Genomic DNA, 12008 nt, shown 5'->3' with positions numbered 1-12008 from the left:
ATCCAACCAGCGTTTATCAAATTTGAATTTCTTTTTTTTCCTCACTGGTTTTGAGAGAATATCTGCAAGGATCGGACGATGATCCGAACCCTAAAGCCTGAGATACTTACTAGCTGCATGTGGAAACTTCTCATATCAATCCTCATTCCCCACCGCTCTATCTAAACGGCATCTAACAGTTGTTCCACCTGACCTTTTCCCAACCCAAGAAAGCATATTTCCAGTAAATGGAAATTCCAACATGCCGCAATCACTTAGCATCTGCTTGAAAGGCAAGAAAGAACTATCATGTCCTTCTGCCTCCCTTTTTCTCGCTATGATCAGTTATTTCATTAAAATCACCTATCATGAACCATGGTCCATTTCGCGTTGTTGAGAAACGCGTAAGACGTTCCCAAACCCGATCTCTACGTTCTAGTACATGATCCCTATAAACAAACGTCATAAAAACTTTTATTCCATCAATGACTGCCTCAATATCAATCGTTCTGTTATTCGAAAATAAAACAGTAACTTGAAATTCATCCATAGTAAAAAGAGCTAAACCTCCGCTGAGACCAAGTGGCTCAACGGTAAACAAATGATCAAATCCTAAGTCGGTATGAATATTTTGCAACAACAGCCTCCTATTCTTCGTCTCAGAAAGAAACACAAGTTCTGGACGATGCTTCTGACACATCTCCGTAAGGCGTCAAACTGTGAGGTCGTACCCAATCCCTCGACAGTTCCAACTGAGTGTCTTCATAGATGTTTTTTGGATGGATTTTTGGAATCCATCAAACCATCACTTGTTGTACCCACTCGTATACGCTTTGAGTCTCATCTTAAGCGCCTTTCTCTTTCTTTCTCGCCTGCCGGAGTGTGTCTAGACTTAGTTGATCTCATACGTGGAGAGCCCCGACGAAGGAACTCTGTTTTCTTTGTCTGAATACCCAAAGGAGCACTCAATTTCGTACCACTCTTCGATCGTTTCGACTCCTTGGTATTCGCCTTAGTTCGAGAAGATTCAGCCATTGCAGAAGACTGCCCCTTATCCTCCATATCCATTAGGTCCTCCCCCAATAGATCATCAGCATGATCATCACACTCCATCATGGCGCCTTCATATGGTTCCACCATGTCCATATCGTTTAAGGCCCCGATCATTTGATCATTGTCAAGCACATTTGTTGAGCCTTGCGGAGAAAATGCTTGAGATCGAGTTAGGTTACTTCGAACCGTAACAGTATCCTCCATGGAATGTGGCTGTCTAGATGGAGTGACAATGGCACTAGCCAGTCTCTTACCGCTGCGCTCTCCTCTGTTCCTATGACCCTCACTCCTGTAAGTTCTATTCTCAATGATTGAGAGAGGCTTGATGGTTGGCGTGCGTTCATAGGGAACAACATCCATGGAGCCTGACCCCTCACTCACCTTTTCCTTCGCCTTCTCCCTCCATGTTGGCTCAACCTTACCGCTACGCTCCCCTCTGTTCCTGTGATTCACATTCTTGATACGTTGAATCCTCAGTGATCAAGAGAGGCTTGTTGTTTGGCTTGTGCTCGTAGGGAACAACATCCCTCGAGCCTGATCCCACACTCGCCTTTTTCTTTGCTTTCTCCCTCCATGTTAACTCCTCCGTACCAAAACGATCATAGGGTTTATTTCCAAAACGAGAACCACCATAGCGATTGCTTCTTGGCCTCTCATCGCGAGCTCTAATGATCCTGTCAGAATGTGAATCATGTTTGCTGTTGTTGAGGCCTCTGTACTGGTTCATATGCGTCCCCTGGTATATGTCCCTATTGTCACGAGTTCTTGAGACATCAGTCTGTCGAGATAAGACATCAACCTGACGATCATGCTCCCGGTCGCGAAGGCTTTGATTCCTCTGCAAAGGTTGACGATCATAATGTCCATGCGGTACTTGAACACGCGCAAACACACCAGCTCGTTTCGATGGTATTTGAGCCCGAGGCTCCTCCTTTACCACAGGGCAATACTCTTTCTCATGTGTTAACCTTCCACATGTTGAGCAATGCCTGAATAGAAGGTCGTATGCGATTTGAATTGTTACCTCCTTATCACCAAGTGTCACCTTCCTAGTGAACTGGAGAGGCTTTCTCGAATCAATATCGATCAACATCCTCCCCTCCTCAAGTTCCATGGTATCAATGTGACCTAGACGTCCTCCAATTCTCTTTAAGTTATCAACATTCCATAGGTGCAAAGGCAAGCCTGTTATCTGAACCCAAAATGGAATGATCCAGGGATAATCATCGTGAACAATAGGCTCCCACCTCACCAGCACAAACATACAGTAGTTGTAATGGAAAGGACCCTGTCGGAGAACTTCCTTGATATCCTCCTCGCTTGTGAAGTTGAAAAGAAATTTTCCATTGCCGAGATCATTTGCGGTAATACGATCCTCCATACCCCACTTGTTTATCATGTATTGAATCAGCTTCTCATCATTCTGCTTCTTTGGGTTCAGAATTTTCCCAATTAGCGAGAGTCGAAGCTCAGTTAAGACATGAGAGTCCCCTAACTCAACGAGTTGAATTGGCTCATCATCATCCTCGTACATTATACCCTTTCCTTTGATGTCTGCCATATGAGCAGATTGAAAATGCACAGAAGATCCCATGCTTTAGTCTGAAACTGAAAATCCTGTTTTGGTGGAAACAGAGTACCCGGAGTAACCAATAGATCAGATCATATCGGGTCCAAGGGAATCGCAACACTGTACTTTTCCACGCTTGCGGTAGAGACCAGATCGGGTACAAGGGAACCACTCAAAGGATCAGGTCGTATCGGGTTGAAAGGCGGCTGAGCAAACAGGGTATAGTGTTATAGAAGCAACCTTTTGAGAACACAGAAATCACCAGAGTCGTCGAAGAGACAGATCGAAAACTGATCACTACGTCAATGGACGTAAGAATCAGATGGAGATCGAAAATCCAGAGGAAATTCTCGATCTAAGCAGCCGCCTCCATGGTCGCCTCCTTGATCGCCTCCCTAGGGTTTTCTAACCTTTCTCTCTTCTTTAATATTTTAAATTTAGTTACATATTAGTTTTAATGCTTTAATATTTTAAATTTAGTTACATATTAGTTTTAAGCTTAAATTATATTAGACTCAAATAGTATAGTAATTTATATCAGAAGCATTATAAACAAACTCTTCTTTTTCGACAAACGCAAGAGCTCGTGTTCCAGAAGCATGTTTTGGATTAATTTCAGCTTGGGTTCTTTTTTTTTAATCTTATAATTTGGTGTTTTGATAATTTATTTATCAAAATAAAGATGATTATGATTCACCGATTAAAATTCAACAAAAATATTTAGGATTTATGTTTATATTCTGAATATTTTTAATAGCTAGTTTAATATTTAGAAATGGGCTAATTTTTTATTAATTAGATAAATAATGACCAATTTACCTAAATGATTTTGGTGAAAAAAATGTGATATCATCATAATCAAAGAGACAAGGTAAAACAAAAATATTTAACTTGATTACGCCTGCTTTGCGAGCAGAGATTGAATAAAATTTTCAATGTCTCTGAAACCTTGACTACCTTTCTCCTTATTGTTACATAGCTTTGCCAAGCTACCCAAATAAATTTTCTCCGAATGGTTTCACTACTCCACCATAATTCAATCATAGCACTTATCAATTTGGAATATTCATCCTTAGGAAGCTTGAAGCATGACATCTCAAATAAAGGGAGAGACAAACCCACCTGACTTCAGCGGATTTTCTTTACCTCTCTAAAATAACAATTTAGCAAACTAGCCTTGAATTGCCTCTTTAATGAAAATATGGAGATTTCTTTTTGAACCCTGTAACATTTCAGAAGACTCATGTAAGATCCTTTGCCTCCTTCCCTATCTATGCCAAGAACTGATTTGACTTCAGTTTTTGTAGAATCAGAGATCAGTAAAACAAAGATCACCGAAGACTTTTGGTGGTTAACAATTTGACCAGACGCCTCACCATACATCTAATGCATGATATAATCTCCCCAACTTCTTCAGAGGTAGCGTTACAAAGTAATAAGCTATCATCAGCAAACGGGAGATGGTGGACCGAATGATGAATCCATAAGCTTAACCCCATGGAGACTACCAGCTTCGTCAGAGACGTTTAAACAACTCACTAATGCTTCCGCACATAAGGTGAAGATAAATGGCGACAGATAGTCGCCTTGACGTATACATCGTTAGGGTTTGATAAAGCATGTAAATTACCATTCAACAAAACCAAGAATCCAACATGTAAAAGGATGAGAAATTCTTGGGTTCACCCCCTAGGTGAACCTCTAGATTCACCAACCAATAGTGTTTGAGTATTTGATATTTGATATCTTTTAAAAAAGGAAACAAAAATGAATTTCTAAATAAGATTATATTTTTGAAATAAAACAATAAAAATACATAAAAATAGTTACAAAAAATAAATAAATAAATATTGATAAACTTTTAGCAAAATACTAAATCCTATACCCTAAATCCTAAACTCCAAACTCTAAATTATAAACCTTAAATCTTGGATAAACCGTAAACCATTAGAAAATTTTAAATCATAAATCATACATTAAAAACTAAATCTTAATGTTTATCCAAGGGTTCAGAGTTTACCCAAGGGTTTAGGGTTTACCCAAGGGTTTAGGGTTTAGTGATTAGGATTTAGGGTTTAGTGTTAGTAAAATTTAGTTTTTAATGTATGATTTAGGGTTTAAGATTTTCCAACGGTTTAGAGTTTATCCAAAGTTTAAGGTTTAACGTTTAGGGTTTAGGGTTTAGGATTTAGGGTATAGGGTTTAGTATTTTTCTGAAGATTTAACAATATTAATTAATTTATTTTTTGTAACTATTTTTATGTATTTTTATTATTTTATTTTAAAAATATAATCTAATTTGGATATTCAATTTTATTTTCTTTTTTAAAAGATATCAAATATCAAATACTCAAACACTATTGGTTAGTGAACCTAAAGGTTCATCCTAGGGGGTGAACCCAAGAATTTCTCTAAAAGGATGATAATTCACGTATGAATAGAAGTGCATAGAATCTTTATTAGATGCAATATAATATATATAATTTTTTTTTGATATATTATATTTTATTTTAAAATAAAATATTATTTTAAATTATTATAACCACGTATGGTGCAAGAAACTTCATAGTTTTGTATATATTTGCAAGTTTTCAGATAGTGATTTTCAATATTCCATTTACTTTCACCCTACCAATAATTGTGATAGTTGTTGAAACCCAAATTTATAGCTGTGATAGTTGTCTTACAACCGTCACGTGCCAACCCATTCAAAAAATGAAAATATAAGTCAAACTGGAGCTCGGCTGTGCGGATTGTTTTAAGAGAATTGACAAATGAATTTTTATTATAATGTAAAAATATGTAATGATTGCACAAACATGTATGGATGTTTGTTCGATTTCTAATATATAACATTAGTGATAAATCAATGGTTTTCAATTTTCTGTAATTTGGTTTTGTTCATATTGTAATTGAATATTCAACCAATCAAAATAATATTTATATAACATATTCGTCCATTATTTTTTAACTACATTAAAATTATATATTTATCTATAAATTAAACCATCAATTAGTATGTTTATGTATATTAAATTTGTATGTCAAATTAAATAATAAAAACATGAATTTATTAAAAATTAAAGTTTGTATGTCACATTTTAAATAAATCTATTTAATTTTATTGTAAAATTGATTAGAGAATAATCCGGTTAGATAATAATCCAATTAGAAAATAATCATAAATTTGGTTAGAGAATAATCTAATAAAATAAATGATTTATTATTAATTAGTTAATAATTGTTAATTTAGTGGCATAAGTTATAAGTAATTATTACTTTATTAGGACAAATTAAGGGTTATTTTTAAAGGATAATTTTTTAATAGAATAGATATATAATATATGATACTAAATAGCGTGAGAAACGCCATTAAATGGTTTATAGAATTTTATTAAATATGAATATAATTACACTTACGAAATTGACACTATGAGACAGTGAATAATTAAATAATAGCATAGAAAATAAATTTGTGAGATAAATGCATAAATATTAACAATCATTTTAGTATCACGTAAGCTATGTTGCACGGAAGCTTTATCGGATGTCTGTTTCCCACTTCGAAACCGGAATCGGAACCTTGTGGAAGCTTACGGAATCTCGCTTCGAAAACGCTTCTAAAATATTCTCTTTAAAAACACGTTGGAAGCTTACGATTCCGTTTTGGAATCACATTTCCGTTCTTAAAAAAACACAATGTCTCATATCAATATAAATATAAAATTATAGTTTATAATTTGTGTTACAAAAAAAAAAGTTTTAAATTTATATAAAATCCAAATTTTAATAGTATTGAATAGATAGAATAGAAATATTAAAATATTAAAATTAATATTGTAAATTATCTTTATGCATTGAGGTCTTTATTCAAGATAAATCATATATTCAAATATATTATGTCAATTAATTATAAAGTATTAAAAATAATTAATATAATAATTTATTTTAAATTTAATTTATGGGTATTTCACAGTTTTAATATGAAATCATTTCAAAATTATTATAAATGAATAAATGATTTATTTTAACTTTAAATCATATAATTTTTTGTTCTTGATTTTTAAACAAATTCTTATATATGTATATGTATAATGTATATATATATGGATACGTTTCCAACATGTACCCGCTTCCTAATTTTTTTTAAAATCTCGCTTTTGCGCTTTTATACGTTTCCGCTTCCACGTACCCGCTTCCATTTCCATGTAGTATTAAGGCAAAGTAGTTGAATAATTTACATTTACTAAACATTTATAGAAAACTGTAGTATCATAATAAATGCATATAAAATCTATTAATAAATGCATATAAAATATTTAGTAACACTAAATGCTGTAACAAAAATATACGTGAGAGAATCACGTGTAGGTATGTAATATTTTGTCTCATTTAATTTTGTATGATGAAAAAAATGATAGATTTAAGTAGATAATTATAGTTAAGGCAATGGCATGAGTTGTAAATAGTCAGATGAATCAATGGTTAATTCTAATTTGTACTTCACTTTTAATATATTAGATAGTAATTTACTGTTATAAATCAATTGATTGATGTCCATAACCAGCCCGATCTATTAGAGGCCCAAACCGCAGGAGAGAGAAAGAGGAGAGAGAGTCAACCGAGTATGAGAGAGAGGCGACCAGTAGACTTTCCATTCTTCAAGAGACTTTCCATTCTTCTAGTTTTCCTAATTTACTTATGTTTATGATTTGTAATCTTTCCTATTCTTGTATTTCGATTTATCTCTCTTGTAACCCTTATATAAAGGGAACACTTATTCATTAATAATATACAGAACTTACAGATTCTAAATCCTAAGTTTCACAACACGTTATCAGCACGAAACTCTAACACCCTGAACCTAAAACCTAATCGATAAAACCCTAAACCTAAACCTAACCTGCGATCGCATCTAACCCTATCCCCGATCGCGTCTCTTGTTCCTGCAAGGCGTTCCTGCTCGTGTCCACCTGATCAGCTCCAGCCCCAAGGCGTTCCTGATCCTAGACAACCTCAGCTTCCCGTTCACATCAGAGCCGCTCGCGATCCTGACTGCAACAACTCGCGTTCCCCGATCAGCCGCTCGCAACCTCAGCACCGTTCGCGACCCGATAGGAAGCAGCCAGTTCGCGTCCGTTCCAGCTCGCTGTCCAGCTCGAGTTTCTCTCTTGGTGGTCCGGTTTCTACAATCTACTAACCTAAGGTAATTCGAATTCTAAGAACATGAATCGAATCTGGTTGATTGTAAAGAATGAAACCCTAAAATATAATCTCTAAGATAAAGCCATAGGACAATAGATCAAAACACTAGATGAGTAAATCGAAGCTCTAAAAGTTCGATGAGTAAATCGAAGCTCTAAAAGTTCGATGAGTAAATCGAAGCTCTAAAAGTTCGATGAGTAAATCGAAGCTCTAAAAGTTCGATGAGTAAATCGAAGCTCTAAAAGTTCGATGAGTAAATCGAAGCTCTAAAAGTTCGATGAGTAAATCGAAGCTCTAAAAGTTCGATGAGTAAATCGAAGCTCTAAAAGTTCGATGAGTAAATCGAAGCTCTAAAAGTTCGATGAGTAAATCGAAGCTCTAAAAGTTCGATGAGTAAATCGAAGCTCTAAAAGTTCGATGAGTAAATCGAAGCTCTAAAAGTTCGATCCCCAAACCCTAAAATCGAGATTGATCTATTGATCAATTAAAATCGAAACCCTTGCAGGTTTTGAATATCAAATCAATTTCCTTTGATCTAAGATCAAATTTTCGAAAATCCTAAAACCCTAATTCGAAAACATTGATTGATTAAACTGATTGAATGTTGATTGAGATTGAATTGATCATCCTGAAATTGAAATTGCTTGCTAATAAAATCAAAACCTTAAAACCCTAGTTTTGAAAATCGATTTTATTATTTGAAATTGAACATTGATTGATTGATTTGATCACCTAGAACTATTGTTAAGATTGCTTAAACTTGAAATCTGAATAAATTGAAATCGTTTGGATTGTTTAAACTGAAACCATAATAACCTAGTTTAAATTGTCTTAAAATCGAATCTGAAACTGCTTACTAGGTTAATTGTTCTAGATCATATCATCTCGCAGCCGTGTGGCCTTGTTGCATTCATACCCTAATTTGATCACACTTGATTGATTGCAAATTGCACCTAGAACTTATTCTAGGAATGGTATTGAATCAAATCAAATAGCCGTATGGCTTGTTCTTTTGTTTGACCGAGATTTTGCTTGTCTGATTTCATCATGTATGAACTGATAGAAACCATGTTAGGATTGCAATTACATGACAAACTAAATGCATAAGAGTGAACCGATTGCATCCATGGCCGTGCGCCTTGCTTATTGGCCGAGAGACATAGATCTTGGCCGTAAGGCTTGATTGATTGTTTGAACATAAAACCCTAATCGTTTAAACACTAAAACCTTTTCCTAAAAGATCTAAAAAATATTTCAGATGTCGAAAATCAACAACCTTGATTTTGCTGCCCTAAATCTCTCTGGAGATAATTACCTTCAGTGGGAGCTTGATGCTAAGATCATCCTGAAATCCAAGGATCTCGGTGAATGTATCACCGAGGGCAATAATGCCAGTGAAAAGGATCGATACAGAGCCATCTTGATCATTCGTCATCATCTAGCTGAGAGTCTCAAGGATCAGTATCTAACCATTGAGTATCCACTAGATCTTTGGAAAGAATTGAAATCGAGATATGATCACCTGAGAACGGTGATCTTACCAAAGGCTCGGTTTGATTGGACGAATCTCAGGATCCAAGACTATAAGTCTGTGGACGAGTACAACTCTGCACTGTTTAAGATTGTTTCCAAAATGAAACTGTGTGGTGAAAGTATTACGGATGAGGATATGCTTGAGAAAACCTTTTCCACTTTCCATGCAAGCAATATGATGTTACAACAACAGTAACGTGAGAAAGGTTTCAAGACCTATGCTAATCTTATTTCTTGTCTCTTGCTCGCTGAGTAGAACAATGAATTATAAATTTTGGTGTTCTTTGATTTGGTGTTTTCATTTCCAATGTTGTCATTTCTTTGAAACTTAATAATAAATGTATAATTTTTATAAATGAAGTCTCTAAGCCACACGATCTTAAAAGACAAAAGATACTTCGAAAACCTAACTCTAAAAAACGCCAACATCTCCACCATTGCGGGTATAGCTAGTCTCATAAAGAGTCATGGCCATGCCAACATCCTGTTGCCTATGGGTACACATCTTGAGATATCAGATGCCTTGTATTCACCCAAATCTAAGAGAAGTCTATTAAGCTTTAAAGACATTCGAATGAATGGCTTTCATATTGAAACCATGAGCGAAGGAAACAAAGAATCCCTTTAAATCTTTGATATCGTCCATGGCCATAAGAAAGTTTTAGAATCCATTCCCGCACTATCTACTGGTCTTTACCATGCTAAAGTCAGTATGATCGAAGTTAATGCCACTTTTAACAAAGAAGCAATCGACAATTTCACTCTAAACTCAAATGGCCATTCTCTTAAAGGGAAACGAATCATCCCTAAGCACCTATCTTGTGTTGCTTGTTCCCAAGGGAAACTCATTTCTAGGCCATCACCAGTTAAAGTCACTAAGGAAATGATAAACTTGGCATTTGCCAGGTTACTTGCTCAGATAATTTGATTACGAGCTCATTTCCAGACTATACGTGTTAGTAATACTGGTGAATTCACTTCCCAAGCGTTTAATGATTACTGTATGTCCATGGGGGTAAGTGTGGAACACTCCGTGGCACATGTACATACACAGAATGGCTTAGCCGAATCATTTATGAAACGCATACATCTCATAGCTCGACCACTACTCATGAGGTCGAGACTTCCGGTCTCAGCGTGGGGACACGCGGCCGATATTCCCCATTACAATTGCTTACGGGTCACGAGCCAAATATTTTCCATTAGGAGGACGGGGATATATGTTTGATTTGATTCCCCCACGATTTTAAAGTATCTCGAGCCAACTACGGGTGATTTGTTTAAAGGCCAGATACGCGGATTGACATTTCAATGAATCCGAACTTCCAACATTAGGGGGAGATAGCAGTAAAATGGTAAAAGAAATATCATGGAATCAAACATCCATATCTTGGCAAGATCCTCGGACTCAAGAATGAGATTTAGAAGTCCAAAAGATTATACAAAAGCTAGCTTAAACAATTGCCAGATTCCGTTACTGACCCGAATAGAATGACTAAGTCATATATACCAGCTGCTAATGCACCAATAAGAATTTATGTTCAAGAAGGAGACAATCAAGTTGCTACTGAGTCTAAGGCACGTTTGAAAACGTGGTAGACCAATAAGTTCCAAAGATAAGATCCCTCGGATCTTAAAGAAAGGTGCTAATAAATCCGTGGACGTGGGAATCCTAGACATGGTCGATTCTAAGATGGACAAACTTAAAAGCCACGGCCGTGGATGAGGAAACCATAAAAAAATGGTTGTACCTAAGGTGCCTAACAATGAGGCATGGGACGCCAAGCTTCAGGGTACTGAAGGTCAAAATGAAACCTCAATAAGTTATGTCATGTCCGGTACACAAATGGACCAAGAGAAAGAATGTCGACATTGATGATATATTTGCATGCAGTGTAGCACTTGAGATTATGAAATGAATGAGGATCATCAACCCACGTCCATACATGAGTGCACTCAACGAATCAGATTAGATCAAATGGAAAGGGGACGTGGAGTTAAGTTCATTAAGAAAAGAGAGGTTTTGGTCCCATAGTTCGGACACCTCTAGATATGAAACCAGTTGGACAAAATGAGTCTTTCTGAAAGAAATGATACATGGCGCGATAGCAAGATATAAAGCACTGTACAAGGATTCCACAAAGACCAGGAATCAATTATGAGGAGACATACTCCCCTGTGGTGGATACAACAAACATTTAGATTCCTAACAAGTATGGCCATAAAAGAAGAAAAATAGACTTGCGGTTAAAGGATGTAGAAACCGCCTACTTGTATGGTCCACTGGATAATGAGATTTATATGAAAGTCCCATGGGGTATTGAGTTGTCAAATGCAACATGTTCTAGAGAACTAAAGTATACAAGCATATGTTAATGATATAAAATATCCTAGGAACCTCTGGAGAGATTTTCCAAACGGTTGAATACCTTAAGAAATAATTTGAGATGAAAGATCTCGGAAAAAACGAAATTCTATTTGGGATTACAGCTTGAGTACATAAGTGATGGAATCCTTGTGCATCAAATGGCGTGTACAGAAAAGGTACTCAAGAGATTCAATATGGCCGATTGCCATCCTCTGACCAGTCTCATGGTCGTGAGATCTCTCGGTCTAGACACTGACACATTCCGTCCCAAGATGGACGATGAGGATGTCCAAGGTCCCA

General features: G+C 36.0%; 1 protein-coding gene across 1 annotated transcript; it reads right to left on the bottom strand.

The window, feature by feature from the left end:
- Window positions 1-1456: 1456 nt before the first annotated feature.
- LOC106338733 lies at window positions 1457-2626 on the bottom strand. The gene has a single exon (XM_013777639.1). The coding sequence runs from the start codon at window positions 2624-2626 to the stop codon at window positions 1457-1459; it is 1170 nt and encodes a 389-aa protein (XP_013633093.1).
- Between the last annotated feature and the right edge of the window lie 9382 nt (window positions 2627-12008).

The sequence above is a fragment of the Brassica oleracea genome, chromosome C4 (assembly GCF_000695525.1).
Source record: "Brassica oleracea var. oleracea cultivar TO1000 chromosome C4, BOL, whole genome shotgun sequence".
Lineage (NCBI taxonomy): Eukaryota > Viridiplantae > Streptophyta > Magnoliopsida > Brassicales > Brassicaceae > Brassica > Brassica oleracea.
The sequence above is the reverse complement of the archived record's forward strand: the minus strand, read 5'-3'. Positions and strand labels throughout refer to the sequence as shown.